The 19,465-nt window shown below is 40.3% G+C and overlaps 1 protein-coding gene across 5 annotated transcripts in view; it reads left to right on the top strand.

Moving 5' to 3' along the window:
• The window catches only part of PRKG1 (protein kinase cGMP-dependent 1), a 1,249,639-nt gene that overhangs the window by 1,213,629 nt on the left and 16,545 nt on the right, over positions 1-19,465 (top strand). For all 5 annotated transcript variants that reach the window (XM_042907726.1, XM_042907722.1, XM_042907723.1 and 2 more), the window contains 2 exons: positions 5,997-6,136; positions 7,053-7,142. In XM_042907726.1, coding sequence (XP_042763660.1) covers positions 5,997-6,136; positions 7,053-7,142 — 230 coding nt within the window. The remainder of the gene's footprint in view (positions 1-5,996; positions 6,137-7,052; positions 7,143-19,465) is intronic.

Here is a 19,465-nt window from a genome sequence, read left to right as displayed (position 1 = left end):
AAACTATTATTAACCTATGGGGGAACACGTTTCCAATTGTCTCTTCCTAGATGTACTTTAGATGTATACATATTCATATAAATACTATTTATAGGGTCATAAAATGTACAGTGGCTTGTATCCTGTATCAGATAAATAGATGATAGATAAAGTTACACGTGTATATGTAAGTCAACTTGGGTTATTTTTCCATAATAAGTATAATTCTAAGTATTTTAATTCAAGCTAGTTAACATACAGTGTAATATTAGTTTCAGGTGTGCGATATAGTGAGTCAACCTTCCATATATCACCTGGTGCTCGTCACAAGTGCCCTCCTCAATCCTCATCACCTGTTGAACCCATCCCCCACCCGCCTCCCCCCTGGTGACCATCACTTTGTTCTCTATAGTTAAGAGTGTTTCTTGTTTTTTCCCTCTCTCATTTTCTTCCCTTTGCTAAATCACCATTTTAAGTCCTAGTTTTTACAGCTGCATTGCATGGATGTACCATTTTTTCCCCAAGCTTCTCTGCATGGACATTTAGATTGTTTGGCTGTTTTTTTTTTAATATGAAATTTATTGTCAAATTGGTTTCCATACAACACCAGTGCTCAACCCAACAGGTGCCCTCCTCAATACCCATCACCCCCCCACCCCTCCCTCCCACCCCCCATCAGCCCTCAGTTTGTTCTCAGTTTTTAAGAGTCTCTTATGTTTTGGCTCCCTCCCTCTCTAACCTCTTTTTTTTCCTTCCCCTCCCCCATGGTCTTCTGTTAAGTTTCTCAGGATCCACATAAGAGTGAAAACATATGGTATCTGTCTTTCTCTGTATGACTTATTTCACTTAGCATCACACTCTCCAGTTCCATCCATGTTGCTACAAAGGGCCATATTTCATTCTTTCTCATTGCCAAGTAGCATTCCACTGTATATATAAACCACAACTTCTTTATCCATTTGTCAGTTGATGGACATTTAGACTCTTTCCATAATTTGGCTATTGTTGAAAGTGCTGCTATAAACATTGGGGTGCCAGTGCCTCTATGCATAGCACTCCTGTACCTTTGGGTAAATTCCCAGCAGTGCTATTGCTGGGTCATAGGGTAGGTCTATTTTTAATTTTTTGAGGAACCTGCACACTGTTTTCCAGAGCGGCTGCACCAGTTTGCATTCCCACCAACAGTGCAAGAGGGTTCCCATTTCTCCACATCCTCGCCAGCATCTATAGTCTCCTGATTTGTTCATTTTAGCCACTCTGACTGGCATGAGGTGATAACTCAGTGTGATTTTGAATTTCCCTGATGAGGAGCGACGTTGAGCATCTTTTCATGTGCCTGTTGGCCATCAGGATGTCTTCTTTAGAGAAGTGTCTATTCATGTCTTCTGCCCATTTCTTCACTGGATTATTTGTTTTTTGGGGTGTGGAGTTTGGTGAGCTCTTTATAGATTTTGGATACTAGCCATGTCATTTGCAAATATCTTTTCCCATTCCGTTAGTTGTCTTTTAGTTTTGTTGATTGTTTCCTTTGCAGTGCAGAAGCTTTTTATCTTCATGAGGTCCCAGTAGTTCATTTTTGCTTTTAATTCCCTTGCCTTTGGAGATGTGTCAAGTAAGAAATTGCTGCAGCTGAGGTCAGAGAGGTTTTTTCCTGCTTTGTCCTCTAGGGTTTTGATGGTTTCCTGTCTCACATTCAGGTCCTTTATCGATTTTGAGTTTCTTTTTGTGAATGGTGTAAGAAAGTGGTCTAGTTTCATCCTTCTGCATGTTGCTGTCCAGTTCTCCCAGCACCATTTGTTAAAGAGACTGTGTTTGGCTGTTACAAACAATGTTGAGTCGGACTTATTGATTTATCAGGGGAAATTTTTTCAGGGAATTAACTCAGCACAAGAGACTGTGTTTGTTGAGTTACCTCCACCAATACTCCTCAAGCTCTCTGACTTCCTGGTTAAGAGCTGAGATCCCGGGAATCGTGTGTCATTCTAGTTTGAAATGGAAGTGGAAATTCTAAGGGCTCTACTCTAAGGAGCTGGCAAGGTCTTTACAGAGTGCAAAGGAAGGTGGTTCCGGACCGTAAAACTGCTCCACTCAAGCAGAGACCAAACAGAAAGCCTCAGTAGATTAACCATTTGGCTCGGTAAACTTCTTATAATTAATACTTATTAAACTGGCAACTAATAAGGCCAACATGTACCCCTCATTGGCCACCTACTACCCAACAACTGTTACCACCATCTCCCTCCCCACCTACCCCCCCCCACACTTCGACCCTTGGCTTCTCCTTGTGGAATTGTATCAGTCAGGTACCCCAGATCCCTGAGAATATATTGAGATCCCCTAGAAAATGGACAGTGAGGCTCAGGCTGGTGTCCTAAACCACATGTCTAGTGTGAGCGAAACTTACAGGAAACTGAGTTTGAGTTAGCCATTTCCATTAAACTCTCATTCGTAAAGCATCAGTCACTGTGCCGTCAATTTGTTTTATATTCAGCAGAAGGGAAGCAGCATATTCTGGAAATAGCCTGGGCCAAAAAGAGCATGGAGCCAGTTCTGCCACTTGACATCTCTATCCTGGTCTTGGTCAAGATATGAACCTCTCTGGTATTCCTCAGTTTGATGCTCTGAAGAATGGGGATGACAATGGTACCTCAAAGGGTTGCCTAGAAGATTGAGAAAAGTCACTTATTGCACTGTTCCTGGCACCTAATATGAGCACTTTAATAATATTAGCTATTATTATCGATGATGAAGTCTTTCTAAAAACAAAACAAAACAAAAATCTCTTCCTCTTTCAATGAAGAGTTGATGTCAGGACTAAATAAAATAACATACATGGACTTGTATGTGCTCCATAAAGGTTAGTTCCCATTTCTCTTGGACATCCCCGAGAGCTTCATTTATTTCCCTGCATAGATTCATCCTAATAGACAGTTCAAAACTATCAAATAGAAAAGTGGGTAAATATTTCTGCCTAGTATACTGGCTACAGTGAAATAAATCAAACATCTGGGTGTGGGTATAACAAAATCGGTAAACATACTAGGAATCATGGAATTTGTTCATTGGAAGGGAACCAAAGAGTAGTATAGGCTTGGAAATGGAGCCCTAAGTAACGGCCATGGTCTCAAGATGCTAACGGACCCCACAAGCTTGTCGGCAGCCAACTGGACATTATCCTAGAGATGGTGTTATTAATCTAGCAGGCTCTATGGTTGGGAATGTCATGTCTCGGTCATTCAAGGAAAAGGTTGGGGTAAGAAAACATCTTGTAAAAATACAACTGAAAACTTGACGCTGAATCACATAGCTGTTTGGCCGTGGATAGTGCCTGTGTAGTGTTGGCACATCAAAATCTTTCCTTCCCTTCCATGCATAATTAAGGGCACTTGGGGACAGAAGGAAAAGACAAAATGCTACGTGCTTGTCATTCTAGTGCCCGTTGTTAAGCTAAGAGATGCACGTTGTGGCTTTGCCAGTGATCAATCGTCATGGCTTGTTGCATTCTTTCTTTGATTCATGCAGTCAACAAATATTTAATAAGCATTTACTCTGTGTCAGGGGCAGGGAATTTAAAAACATATCCCCCATCTCAGGTTGCTTACAGTCTGATGAGAGGACACAGGTACTCATCAAGTAATGAAGAAACTATTGAGTGCATTGGCTTGTGCTAAGAGCTATAGACAAGAATAACACAGGGAATGGGGTGGTTACTCTTGGACATAGGCTGGTGTGAGGACACACTGATTAGGAAACATTTGAGCAAAGAGCTTCGGGAACTCAGAGGGTCCTCCCGGGAATATCTGTGGGAGAATATTAGGGCAGAACAGCACGTGCAGATAGCCTGGGGCACGCACTTGCTTAATGTGCTCAGGGCCAGTGTGACCCCAGCACAGTGAGTAAGGGGAGAGTGGGGTCCAGACGGTGTAGGACCTTGTAGGCCTTTGTGACGGCTTTGCCTTCATGAGTGAAATGGGAAGCCACTGGAGTGTTTTGAGCAGAGGAGTGACGTGGTCTGGCTTTGTTTTGCAGTCAACACCTGAGGTACCCTATCCGGCAGAGGCTGCTGGGTGGGGCCAGGGCACAGCAGAGAGGCCATCCGTGACTTCCACTCGGTGGCCCTTTCTCGCTTAAGGCGACACTAACTCCGTACAGTAGCCCAATGGCATCTTCAGCAAGAACTGGGGCTCAGAGCTGTTAAGCAGTCGGCCCAATGAGGTCAGGATTCGGGTCCAGACCGGGGACCCTAAAGGCAGAGTCCTCTCCTCCCACCCTGTGCGCAAGTAAAAACGTATGTCACTGTCACTACAAAGAATAACGAGTAATGTTTACATCAGGGGCGTAAACGACACAAGAGTCTTCAGTCACTAACCTAAGGCCCCAAAGAGAAAATACGGTTTCATTTCTCCTCTGATTTTTAGTCCTCTGACACAGCTTATTTTTCATGCTGTCTAGATTTCTTTTCGAGGTGGGAGTTCACATTTTGTGTTTTATTATGAACTACAGCTGAATCCGTTTGAATTACACTCATCTGCCGTCTTCCAGAGTTTCACAGATGGGATAGACGGCCTTTGTCTGTTTAAGGCGTTTGCGAATATCCACTTTCCTCTCTAACCTGTCCTGCGGATTCACAAATGCTGGCAGCGGACTGGGGCCCATTAATGGGAAGTGTCCTTGGGCTCTCTTCTCAGGCCCTTGCCATGGCCTCTCAGACTGGATCCAATCTGTACACGTGTGCATGAACAGGACACTTAAGAATTTCGCTTCCATGCGGATGAAGCGGGAGACAATTCACGACCAGAGGGGACAGCGATACTTCAGCTGAAAAGCAGGAACAGCTTGTCCGTTATTTCCCCCAAGCCTTTCATTAGTGCCGGAGAATGCGGGCTTGAGGAGTCTGTCGCTCAACAGCCCTAGATGACTCTTCTCTATTGCTGTTAAGTGATGAGCTCCATTCTCTCTCACTTTCCTTCCAAGTCACCTTGTTGAAGTTTTTTTGTTTTTTGGGGGGTTTTTTTATGTAAAACAGTGACCACAGACCCGCAGCCAGTCTGAGGAGTAGCATTTGGAACAACGCAAGCCACCGGGAGCCGCGTGGGGCCGTGACAGAGGCATGGAAGGAGTGGGGCCATCCGAGCTCAGCTAGGTCTCCTCACTTAGTGTAACCAAGCAGTCAGGTTCGAGGTCGGACAGGATTAAAGCTATCCTGCATACGGGCAGAGAAGAAAAAAAAAGTTTTCAAAATCTCTTATTGTATTTTTTCTTTACCTTTTTTTTTTTTTTTTTAACTGGAGGAAAGGGCAAAACTAGGAGGTAAAACGAGAAGAAATCACAGTATATTCATCCCCAGTCTCAGCAGAGAGAGGGGTCTGTCGCTGAATTTTATTTATTTGTTATTATTTTATTTACTTTTGGGAGAGCGCAAGCAGGGGAGGGGAAGAGAGAGGAGGACAGAGGATCTGAAGCCGGCTCTGTGTGGACAGCGGCCAGCCCGATGTGGGGCTCGAACTCATGGGCCCTGAGATCATGACCTCAGCTGAGGTCAGATGCTCAACCGACTGAGCCACCCAGGGGCCCCCATGCCCCTGAATATTATACCTGTGGAAAGGTTTGTTGGCTAGGGCCAGGGGGCAACGGTGGAATGTTCCCACATCTACCACACTCACCTGAAGGGAAATTGGAGAATTTAGTTTTTATACTTCTTGGGTTGGAGGAGAAATACTGTAAAAGTACACTCAGCCACATGACATGATATGAAATAAAATCACACGATGACCATCCAGGACACTTTCCCACTCCCAATCCAGTGGGCACAAAACTCGTCGAGAATCTCCCTAAAATTCACCTGGTCCCGTGGAAGGGGACTGGACGGTACTTTGCGGCCTTGGGAGGCGCTGTGTGGCTCGGGCGGGGTTTGGGCTGTCACTCAAGTGCTCCGTGGGATTTGGGGATAAGAAGGCACCCTGTTACATTCATGCCCTGGGCTTTTTCTCACTGAACTCTCCCTGCCTGTCGTTAAGGTCCAGCTGAAAAGCGAGGAGTCCAAGACGTTTGCCATGAAGATTCTCAAGAAACGCCACATCGTGGACACCAGACAACAGGAGCACATTCGCTCGGAGAAGCAGATCATGCAGGGGGCTCATTCCGACTTCATAGTGAGGTAAGGACCCTGTCCCCGCGCTCCCCATAGAGACTCAACCACAAAACCCACTGTGGCCCGTGCTTACGTTACACACTTCGTTCTCGCAGCACACGTCATTTTCAATCTGATTTTAAGAAAGTTTTTTTTGCTAGACTTAAAAAAAAAAAAAAAAACCCTGAAGTTTGATTCTATCCTTTTTTTTTTTTTTTTAAAGAGAATCCGATTCTGTGAAAACATAGTTCCCCCAAAGGAGACATCTGAGTTTCTCACACTCCATGTGTGTGCTCTCTGTGACTCCAGAAGCCGGCATCGGCCGTTGGAGTTCGAAAGGCAAAATATCAAGAATCAAACTCTGCTACCTATAATTATTTGAATAGTTTGTAATTTCTTGAAGCTCTTAAAAAATGAAGTGACTGTCCCATCTCTGAATTTTCGGAGCATTAATAACAAGGATAATGGGGGAGTTTTCATATGCGGAAAAACCTGTTCTCGTTAATTTGTCAGTGGCCCTTATTAAAAACAGGGTGAGTGCAAGTGAACAGCATAGGAATTTACTACATATCTATATTTGTAAACTGTATCTACTTTATATCCATGTATACGGTATGTTTATGACCACTAACAGGGCTCAAGTTTCCATGCTTAAAGCGCCCACCAAACTGGGATTAGAGGAACCCCAAGCGGCCATCTTGGTCCATAATCATGTGGATTAATCCATTTATTGCAAAGGACAGACCAGCCCCCTACACTGTGTACATCTCGGGACGCTGTTGCCTCCTTTGCCCTATTTGTACACAGATCTCTCTCATTCTTTTAATAACATTTCAAGCTTGGTAAGTCAAGTATGAGGCTGTAATCTGAGCACTGAAAGCGCTACATTCTTTTCAAAGACAGCCATGTTTATAACCTTTGTTTTCTTGTTTGCGATTCACAGACTGTACAGGACATTCAAGGACAGCAAATATTTGTATATGTTGATGGAAGTGTGCCTAGGTGGAGAGCTCTGGACCATTCTCAGGGATAGGTAGGAATTTTAAGAAATTTCTATCATATCTCTAAAAATATTGAAGTCATATTTACGTGTTACATATGCTTCTATTTCAGAAAATAAGTGTGGGATATGACCCACTATACATATACGCTTTAGTAAATACGAAACCACATTTTAGATTTGTAACTAATGATACAGGCTTAGTCCAGTATGGAAATGGTACCTAGCAAGGTACATGAAACAGGCCTTTTTTTAAACTTGAATATTGGAATCAGTTTACTATATCCTGAGAATTCAATTCATTGCTGTGACTTGAAGGGAATTAAAGTTACGTTCTACTTGCAATCTGGATTAATTACCAGTTTAATTGCTGTGCTCATTGTCCAGATGGGCAGTCTGCCTTTCCTGACATTGAGAAGTTGTTCTCGAGGAACTTTCTTCTCTGACTTTACACTGCTCCTTGGTTCCAAAATTAATAAGTTTCCAGCCATCTGTTTCAGGCTTTAGATAATGTTAGGAAAAAAGTAACCCACTTATAGGCAGTATTTCATTTAAACAATGTGATTTAGATTTACCTATTTTTTGCCCTTTTAGGGCAAGTAAAGTTGGCCAAGTTAGTGCTTGTTTCTTTTAATTATGCAGAATTAATTTTCCATCTCTTATTTATATTACTAGCAAACTAAAAATTTATTCATGTCCTAGAAGATCATTACCAATCCTAAATGATTACTTAAAAAAAAAGACCAAAACTTTCTTTCCTGTGAATGAGGTTTTAATCATTCCCTATGAATGATCAAACATTCAAAAGTCATTCTTGTTCCTTTGAACGTTCACTTGTGACATCTTTTTTCACATTTCTTCCCGTCTCACTCATGTTCTCCTTCACTGGGTAACATAAGCCATGCTATTTTTGACCATATCTTTGTAGATATTCCGGAATAGAACCAATGGGTCTTTAATAAGCTATCTGATTTTAAAGTCTCATTCCTAATTGTGTTCATATGGTAACTTCCTGTATTTGGAAACATTGCCCTTTCAACTCTTATCCTCATTGCCTTCCTTGTGTATGTCTAGTGGATTTCTTTTTACCTTGTCAGTGTCTTATTACATTGATGATATCTTTCTTAAGATAAACAAGCATATAAGGGATCATATCGTATTGGCATAAGGGGATGTGATAAACATCTGCACTAAGCTATTATATCCTAGTGATTACATTATTTTAGTAATGTTTGAGTACAGAACATATGCCGGGCATTGTGATAGAAGCTGGGGATACGATGAGAAAACAGATGTAGTCCCCCTTCTCATAATTTGTAGGCTGTTGCACAAAGTTAACATTCTGATTTATGAGTTAATGTCTAATTCATCCTAATGTGGTTCTACCTGACCTTTCAACCCGCTAATTTATTGGAAATATCTTCCCTGATTTGCTGTAATTAGAATAGAAGATGTACAGGTGGAAGTAAACATGAAAGCAATAATGAGCCATGTAGGGAAAGGAACTATTTTAAGCTTCTATTAACTTGAACCAGGCAAGAAAAACACAAGTCAGTCTCAAGTCCACTAATGGGGCATGAGACACGCATAGGAATCAAATTTCAATATATGTTTTGAAAGAAAATATTTCATGTTTTCTCCCTCTTTCACTTGATTTGCATTTTGTTGGCTCATACATGCCAGCCTGGGCTTCTGAGTAAGATGTATTTTGATGTATCAGGCCAACTCAAGTTGCTAGTAAGCAGTTTACCTTTGGAGGAGTGAATAGAGGGAAAGTATCAGTGGTTGGTCCTTTCTCTACTTCCATCAGCATGCTTTTTTAATTTTTTCAAGTTTGCTTATTTATTTTGAGAGAGGGAGAGAATCCCAAGCAGGCTGCAGACTGTCAGTGTACAGCCCGACGTGGGGCTCTGTCCCACAGACCCATGAGATCATGATCTAAGCCAAAATCAGGAGTTGGATGCTCAGCCGATTGAGTCAGCCAGGCACCCCCAGGATGCTTTTGTTTTTTTAATTTTTTTAGCATTTACTTTTAAGAGAGAGGGAGACAGGATCTGAAGCAGGCCCCAGGTTCTGAGCTGTTACAACAGAGCCTGATGTCAGGGGCTCGAACCCATGAACTGTGAGATCATGACCTGAGCCGAAGTCAGGTGCTTAGCTGACTGAGCCACCAGATGCCCCTAGGATGCTTTTTCATTGGTTCAGTTTCCTTCCCTTTCATCATCCTTGGGATGCACAGTTGGTGAATTCCCCACAATGTACTTAATACTACATGAAGCTATATAAAGAGGCATGACCTGGAGAAGTAAGAGCTACCTGCTTCTTCCTAAAGATGCAGAAGGGCTGAAGCCTCAACATTAAAAGCAGTATAACTATTATATACAAAATCACTTCAGAATCATTGTTGTTTGTCTACCAGTGATTCAGCTCCAATTAATATTGCCACTACCTTTCTCACTATTTGTTTAAATTGAGGCTGAAAGTCCTAAAGGTTAATTGTTAGAAAGAACAACAAAAAACGACAAGAGAAAAAGGAAAATAATTAGGCTATTAGTCACAGCGTACATGAAAATATCCGTAGTCAAAACAAATCCTATTGTTCAATTCATTCAGTTTTCATTTTCTGTCCCAGGAAAACAGCAGCAGGGAGAAGGTATTCTGAAAGCATAAAGGAAAGTATTTGAGTTAAGAAAGGCTTGTGTGACTATTCTTTACTAACAAGGTAATACCTCTAAGCCTCAGGGATTTAGTATAGGAAGTCTCTAACAGCAACAGACCTCCCCCTACTCTCACCTAGTAAGTGACATGACCACTTCCTGCCTCTTTTTTTTTTTTTTCATCAGCATAGTAAAGGAACCCAGAGCAGTTTTTCATTTGTTTTCAAAAACCTAAGAATGAAAATAATCCCATAAAAAATAAAATGATACCATATATAAAACAGGACTGGTTGACTATCAAATATTTATCTTTTATCTTTTTACTTAGCGCAGAAATCTTAATTGTTCCAGTTATTTCTCTGGTTTTATTCTCTATTAGCTATCATGCTTTATCTTCTAGTTTGTGACTTTCTGTTTTCCACAAATTCTGTTCCATTCTTTGGAATATGTTGGTACACAGTAAGTGTTATAAAGAAGGTAAATATAAAGAATTAGCAATCTGTACTACCTTCTTAAAAGTGTAAGTGGTTAATATGACATTAGTATTTATATAGATGTTATATTATGTATTAATATTGGTATTTAATATATAATAATATAATGAAATTTAACATTTCAAGTGTTAATTTTGAAATACATGTAAATAGTTCCAACCCAATATCTTAATTCTTTCAGACACTAGAATTTTCAAATCATGCACATTTCCCTTCTAGTCATGTGTCTTCGCAGATGTGTTTTGTAAGCCCGAGAATAACTTAAATAGCCAATCTCTTTGATTCTAACTATATTGTGGAGGGTAATTATTTAAATTCCATCTGAGATGACATAACGGAGAGTGGAAATCAAAAGCATTTCCAGGGGTCAGGAAGATAGCTGAATCAGGGGAATCCTGAACTCAACTCGTCACAGGAACACACCAAGATAACAGCTGCATTTGTACAGCTAACTCCGAAAACAACCTGAGGACGGTTGGAAGAAGCCTTCCCCAATAATCATGGAGTGGAACCCACATTGGAAAGGGCTGGAAGCACAGAGACACAGTTGGGAACCAAATCTCCTGTGATGGGAAGGATACCCCAAGCGTGGAGAGGCAGGAAGAGACCCCACTGGGAAAATGATGATCCATACGTACCATTCGGCGTTAAAAAACAGTGGGGCTTAACTTGGCCAAGTGTTTAAAATCAGCTGGGCTTAGGTCCAGGTACTTTAATTCCAGAAGAGCCTGAGGGCAACAGAAAATGGAGTCCCCACCCTTAAAGAACGAGCATAATAAATAAGCTGCCGAGACAGCACAGAAAGAGCGATTTGAAAAGTGTAGGGAAGGACATTTATGTACAGAGTGTGCACTGGAGAAGAAGGGATCTTCAGGAGACTTCTCCCCGGAAAAATGTGCTCGCAGACCCTGGTTCTCGTCCCTTTCCAGCCTGGCGAGCCAGACACTTGTGGGAGCCAGTGCTAAGCCCTGCACCAATCTTGCCAGCACGGCAAGGCCCCAGTCCCACATTCCCTTACAGACCCATCCCATTCAACCTGCTCACCTCAGCTGGAATCCATCCGGAGGGACTCCTGTCCTGGGAGAGAAAAGATAATCACACACACCAGCACACCACAGTTCCAATGGCCCAGCCTTTGAGCTGCCAGCACAGGGGAAAAGCCCTGCCCTGTGGTGCACCCACAGCTGTGGGAGAATGACTAAGTGTGGACAGTTTGCCTGACTACTGACGCTGCCCACCTACAAGCCTGTGGCAGTCACATACAGGCCGCTGAACACAGGGACTGAACCTTGCCCCGTGTAAGCACAGAGGGCACGACACGTCATTGCAGATGACTGGACTGAAGGCAGATACGGTTCAGCCACAACAGTAGGGTGCACGCAGCCCACCCGGGAGCCACCCCTGAAGCACCTGCTCCAGGAGACCAGGGGGGCATTGTGCTCCAGGGTACCATGGGAACCCTTCTACACAAGGCCACTAGTGTCATGACCAGGAAGCATCACTGACCTGACACATAGAAACAAACATGGAGAATCAGACAAAATGAGGAAACAGAGAAGTATGTCGCAAATGAAACAGATAAGCAACATGCCTGATAGAAAATACAGAGTAATGGTCCTAAAGATACTCATTGGACTTGGGAAAGACTGGAGGACTCAGTGGAAACCTCAACAAAGAGGAAGAAAATACAAAAAGGAAGAACTCAATGGCTGAAATGAAAAATACACTAGAAAAAATAAACAGATTAGACGAGGCAGGACAGATCAGGGACCTGGAGGAGAGAGTAACAGAAGGCAACCAGCTGAACAGCAAAAAGAAAAAAGAATAATACAAAATGAGAATAGGTTAAGAGAAGTCAGCAACACCATCAAGTGTAATCACATTCACATTATAAGGATCTCCTAAGGAGGAGAGAGAAAAGGGGCACAAAATTTATTTGATGAAATAACAGCTGAAACTGTCCTTGTTTAGGGAAGGAAACAGATACCCAGATCCAGAAAATAAAGAAACCCCACGACAAGATTAACCCAAGGAGGGCCACATAAAAATTAAGACACATAATAATTAAATGGCAAACAGTAGTGATAAAGAGTTTTTAAAGCAGCAGGAGAAAAGAAAACAGTTACATACAAGGGAAACCCTGTAAGACTCTTAGCAGATTTTATAGCAGAAACTTTGTAGGCCAGAGGGAGTGGCATGATATATTCAAAGGGATGAAAAGAAACAAACCTGAAGCCAAGAATATTCTGCCCATGAAGGCTATTATTCAGAACAGAAGGAGAGGTAAAGAGTTTCCCAAACAAAAGATAAAGGAGTTCATTACCACTAAACTGGTCTTGTAAGAAACTTTAAAGTGTCTTTTACAATTTCTTGAAGTGGAAAGTAAAGGCAATAGCTAAAAGTAAGAAAAATTATGAAAGGATAATTTCACAGGTAAAAACATATAGTAAAGGTAGTAGATCAATCACTTATAAAGCCAGTATGGACGTTAAAACAAATAGTGAAGTCAATTATATCTACAAAAACAAGTCAGTGGGGTGTCTGGGTGGCTCAGTCAGTTGAGCATCTGACTTCAGCTCAGGTCATGATCTCGTGGATCATGAGTTCGAGTCCCACATCAGGCTCTGTGCTGACAGCTCAGAGCCTGAAGCCTGCTTCAGTTTCTGTGTCTCCCCCTCTCTCTGCCTCTGTCTCAAACATAAATAAACATTTAAAAAAAATTTTTTTAAACCAGTCAAGGGATACACACAAAATAAAGATGGAAAATATGGCCTCAGGTACATAAAACATGGAAAGGGGAATAAAAACTTAGTGCTTTTAAAATGTGTTCAAACTTAAGAGACCATTAACTTAATAGAGCCTGCTATACACTTAAGATGTTATATATGAACCTAGTGGTAACCACAAATCAAAAACCTTTAATAGGTACACAAAAAAACAGAGACAGAGGAATCCAAGCATAACACTAATGAAAGCCCTCAAGGACAAGGTAAGATGGCAAGAGAAGAAAAAAGGAACAGAGAAGAACTACAAAAACAACCAGAAAAACAACAGATAGCAATAAGTATATACCTATCAATAATTACTTTAAATGTAAATGGACTAAATGTCCCAATCAAATGACACAGGATGATGGGATGGATTAAAAAACAAGACCCATCTATATGCTGCCTCCAAGAGACTCACCTGACTAAAAGACACATACAAGCTGAAAGTGAAGGGATGGAAAAACATGTACCATGCAAATCGAAGTGGAATAAAAAGCCAGGCCACCAATATTCATAGCAGAAAAAAATAGACTTTAAAACACAGACTGTGGCAAGAGACAAAGAAGGGCCCCTCCTCAAGATAAAGGGGTGATAAATTGATAATGATCAATCCAACAAGAGTATATAACAATTATAAATATCTGTGCACCCAACATAAAAGCACCTAAATACAAAAAATAATTTTTAACAGACATACAGGGAGAAATTGACAGCAATATAATAATTGTAGGGGACATTAACACCCTGCTTATATCGATGGAGAAATCATCCAGAAAGAAAATCAACAAGGAAACCATGGCTTTGAATGACCTATTAGACCAGACAGACCTAGCAGATTCATACAGAACATTCCACTCAGAAACAGTATACACATTCTTTTCAAATGCACACGGAACATTGTGCGGGATAAATCACATTAGGCCACAAAACAGGTCTCAATAAATTCAGAGAGATTGAAATATCAAGCATAATTTATGACCACAGTGATATGAAACTGAAAATCAATTGCAAGAAAAAATCTGGAAAGAACAGAAATATATGGAGGCTAAACAATATGCTAATAAACAATGTATTGTTCAACCAAGAAACCAAGAGAGACATCATAAATACATGGAGACATGAAAATGAAAACGCAGTCGTCCAAAATGTTTGGGAGACAGCAAGTGTACTTTTAAGAGGGAAGTTTATAGCAATACAGGTGTACCTTGAGAAATAAAATAATATCAAACAGTCTAAACTTACAGCTAAGGAGCTGAAGAAGAACAAACAAAGCCCAAACCCAATAGAAGGAATGAAATAATAAAGATTAGGGCAGAAATAAATAGAAACTAAAAAAAATAGAACAGATTCATGAAACCAGGGGCTGTTTCTTTGAAAAGATAAAACTGAAAAACCTTTAGCTACACTGACCAAGAAAAAAAGAAGGCACAAAATAGAGGAGAAATAACAACGAACACCATAAAATGCAAAGGATTGTAAGAAAATATTATGAAAAATTATAAGCCAACAATTTGGATGACATAGAATAAATGCTTAGAAATATATAATCTTCCTAAGCTAAATGAGGAAGAGATAGAAAATTTGAACAGACCAGTTGCTAGCAATGAAATTGAATCACTAATCAAAAAACCTTCCAACAATCTGAATTCCAAGACAGGATGGCTTCACAGGTGAATTCTATCAAACATTCAACGAAGAGTTAGTACCTATTCTTCTCCAACCATTCCAAAAATAGGAGAGGAAGGAAAACATCTAAACTCATTCTACAAAACCAACATTACCCTGATTTTAAGACCATTATTAAAACCAAAGATACTACAGAAAACAACGATAGGCCGATATCTCTGATGAACATAGATGCAAAAACCCTCAACAAAATATTAGCAAACTGCATTCAACAATACCTTAAAAAATGATTTACCACGATTAAGTGGGATTTAGTCAAGGGATGCAAGTGTGGTTCAATACTGGCAAATCATCAATGTGATATATCACATTAACAAGAGAAAGGATGGAAAACAAATAATCATTTCAATAGATGCAGAAAAGCATTTCACAAAATACAATATCCGTTCATGATAAAAACTTATGGAGTGAGTCTAGAGGAAACATAGCTCAATATAATAAAGGTCATATATGAAAAACCCACAGGTAACGCCATACTCAATGGGAAAAAAACTAAGAGCTTTTCCTTGAAGATCAAGAACAAGACAAAGATGTCCACTCTCACCACTTTTATTCACACAGTGCTGGAAGTCCTAGTCTCAGATATCCAGACAACAAAAAGGAGTAAAAGCCATACAGGATTGGTTAGGAAAAAGTAAAACTTTCACTAATTGCAGATGACATGATACCATATATAGAAAACTCTAAAGAATCCACCAGAAGAAACTACTAGAGCTGATAAATGAATTCAGTAATATTTCAGGATACAAAATTAATATACCAAAATCTGTTGCATTTCTATACCTAATAAAAAACTAAGAGAGAAATCAAGGAATCAATCCCATTTGTAACCACACCAAAAAAGAATAAAATACCTAGGAAAAAACTTAAGATGATACAAACAAATAAAAAGACAGTTCAAGTTTGTGGATTGGAAGAGTATTGTTAAAATGTCCATACTACCCAAAGCAGGCTATAGATTCATTGCAATCTCTATTAAAATACCAATAGCATTTTTTCACAGAACTCTAATAATCCTAAAATGTGTATGGAACCACAAAAAGACCCCAAATAGCCACAGCAACCCTAAGAAAGAAGAACAAAGCTGGAGGTATCACAATTCCAGATTTCAAGATATACTACAAAGTTGTAGGCATCAAAACAGTATGGTACTGGCATAAAAACAGAATAGAGGGCCCAGAAATAAACTGACACTTACATGGTTAATTAAAAGCAAGAATATACAGCAGGGAAAAGACAATCTCTTCGAAAAATGGTTTTGGGAAAACTGGACAGCTACATGCAAAAGAATGAAACTATACCAACTTTCCAAAATAGATTGAAAACCTAAATGTGAGACCTGAAACCATAAAACTCCCAAAAGAAAACATAGGCAGTATTCTGACATTGGCCTTAGTGACATTTTTCTAGATACATCTCCAGAGACAAGGGAAACAAAAGCAAAAATAAACTATTGGGACTACATCAAAATAAAAAGCTTCTGCGCAGCAAAGGTAGCCATAAACAAAATGAGAAAGCAACCTAGTGAATGGGAGAAGATATTTGCAAATGATATATTCAATAAAGGGTTAATATCCCAAAATACATGAAGAACTCCTATAACCCAACACAAAAAAAACAATCAAATTTTTAAAATGAGCAGAGGACCTGAATATTCATTTTTCCAAAGAAGACATACAGTGGCCAACAGATACATGAAAAGATTCTCAACATCACCCATCATCAGGGAAATGAAAATCAAAACCACCAGGAGATATCACCTCACACCTGTCAGAATGCCTGAAATTAAAAAGACGAGAAATAGCAAGTGTTGGGAGAGGATGTGGTGAAAAAGGAACCCTCATGCACTGTTGGTGGGAATGAACACTGATGCAGCCAGTGCTGAAAGAGTATGAGAGTTCCTCAAAAAATTAGGGGCGCCTGGGTGGCTCAGTCGGTTAAGTGGCCGACTTCGTCTCAGGTCATGATCTCGCGGTCCGTGAGTTCGAGCCCCGCGTCGGGCTCTGTGCTGACAGCTCAGAGCCTGGAGCCTGTTTCAGATTCTGTGTCTCCCTCTCTCTCTGCCCCTCCCCTGTTCACGCTCTGTCTCTCTCTGTCTCAAAAATAAATAAACGTTAAAAAAAAAAAAATTTTTTTTTTTTTAATTAAAAACAGAACTACCCTATGATCCAGTGTTGCAGTCCCTGGGTATTTACCCCCCAAAATGCAAAAGCTCTAATGTGAAAGGATACTTTGACTCCTGTGTTTATTGCAGCATTATTTACAAAGCCAAATTATGGAAGCAGCCCAAGTGTTCATCAGTAGATGAATGGATAAAGAAGATGTGCTGTACATATATCCAATGGAATATTACTCAGCCATAGAAAAAGAATGAGACCTTGCTATTTGCCACCACGTGGATGGAGCTAGAGAGTATTACATGGAGTGAAATAAGCCAGAGAGAGAAAGACAAATCCTATATGATTTCACTGAAATGTGGAATCTTGCAAACAAAACAACAAAACAGATTATTCAAAATATAGAGAAGAAAATGGGGATTTCCAGAGGGGAGGTTAGCGGAGAGATGGGTAAACTAGACAAAGGGCATTAAGAAATACAAACTTCCAGTTATAAAAGGAATCAATCACAGAGATGAAAAGCACAGCACTTGGAACACAGTCCACAATACGATGCTGTTTGGCGCGACCAGTGGTTACGACACTTAACCATGGTGAGCACTGAATAACGTAAAGAATTAATCATTACGTTGTACGCCTGAAACTAATACAATAGTTACACTCACTCATGATTCGCGTTACTAGTCAAGGGAAAAAGGGAACTTACCTCCGATGAGAGATGCTTTGTCTTGGTTGCATGTGGTCATTTCAGGACCTGGTTTATGACAAGTGGATTAAACACGAATTAAAGTTGAGTCTATCCATAAGTATACATAACCCTCTGATGCTCTCCATCAGATTGTTATCTACTGCCATCTAGCTAAAATAAAACAACAGCCCATTCCTAGAGAAAGTATACAGGCCTTTTCCATGCTTGTTTTAATTGAAATGACACGCATGTCAAGGCATAATTTATTATTTTGAAGAGCTATTTAGGGCAGTGATTTATTTCTTCAAGCAACTTTCTGTTGAGAAAACAAGCTTTCATTTTTGTTTTAGATCAAATTTGTGTTGTCATTTTCAATTCTAATGGCAATTTTTCATTTTGAGTCACCCTGATACTGTGCTTTGTGACTGCTTTCCAGCAGTGTATTTCAAAATCCACAAATTACCCACATCAAACGTTTAGCGATGAAGCTGTGTTGTTTCTGGTAAATACTTTGTATGCATACATTATGTTGAGTTATCAGCTAACATGGAAACAGATTTAAGATCATGTTTTCATTTAATTTTGAAAACCAGTTACAAATATGCTTATATATGAGGGAGACTCAAAATAGAGCTTTAAAGGAATGGAAACCAGCTTTGCAGAACCCTCCAAGTTCCAAAATGGCTCAGAATCAGAGAAACCTTGACACGAATAAACAGAGCTGTCGAGAACTCAAGACCCAAAGGTGTAGGTTGGTGGTCAGTTCACTTTATGATGAAAATTGGCAGGCAGTAAGAGAGTCATTTTTGCCTGTGCATTTGTGAGAAGCCTAGACAAAATGAAAAGAACGGAGATTAACATAAGACCCTTCAGAGCTGACTCATGGCAGTTAGCCTTGGCAGTGAGAGGCAGCAAATACTTACGTAACAGTGTTAATTAGGTATTACGGACCCCTCACTCCCATCTCCAGAAGACTTCTGACCTGTCTGTATCATTCAGCTTTCCTAGATTAAGACACAGCAGCTAAAGAAGACTGTTGCAGTTCTCAGTTAGAATGGCTAATATTTATCAGGTACCCACTTGTGTGTCAGGCACTAACTCTAAATATATGCCTCAGTTATTTGTATCCTTTCCACAACTCAATGAGTAGTTTCTATTGCAAGCCCCATTTTGCTCAAGAGAACATGGAGACCGAGGGAGATAGAGTTAGTTGCTCAAAAGTAAGCAAGTGAAACCAAAATTCGAGCCCAGGATTCTTGCTTCCGAGTCCATATTCCTAACTTATAGCTCTCTCTGATGAATGGGAATCTGTATTAGGATTTTTTTTAATCTTCCTGCTAATGGCCGACTTATTCAGAATATGAACATGAATACCTTTCGGCCGAGATTTCGTGAGCAGTTCATCTCTCATGTAAGTGTTCACTTTCCTTACAACATTTACAGTGTATCTGTCCATTTGGTTCCATTGACGAGTGAATATTAAGGAAAACAGATACATTGCTCAGAATCACAACTACAGAAATAACCTCTTCTTCCAACAGCAACCAAGAATTTGTAGGCTTTCAAAACAGCCCACCTGAATCACAGCTAGACAGTCCCATTACGAGGAAGTAATCAATTTTCGTATTAAAACAACACATGCAATGTGAAATATGACAAAGCTCTATTCCCAGTACTGCCTTGTTTTGGCTCAGCCATGGCTTTGCAAAGCTGTCCAGTGAGGAAGGACTGGGGTCATATATGGCACTCAGTACCGTTAATTAGCAAGCACACAGTTGTATCTGCACACGATGCTTACTACTTACTACAAACAACCTCTCCAGTGAAAGAAATCTGTTGCTCTTGACGGACAAGCATACTTATTTCAGGGCAAAGAAAAACGACCTGCCAGGCACTACCCCAACCCCCTTGTCAAGATGCGGAATTACATAGTGTTTGCTCTGCAA

Source organism: Panthera leo, chromosome D2, assembly GCF_018350215.1.
Source record: "Panthera leo isolate Ple1 chromosome D2, P.leo_Ple1_pat1.1, whole genome shotgun sequence".
In the NCBI taxonomy this organism is placed as follows: domain Eukaryota; kingdom Metazoa; phylum Chordata; class Mammalia; order Carnivora; family Felidae; genus Panthera; species Panthera leo.
This window is presented reverse-complemented; position numbering and strand designations above follow the sequence as displayed.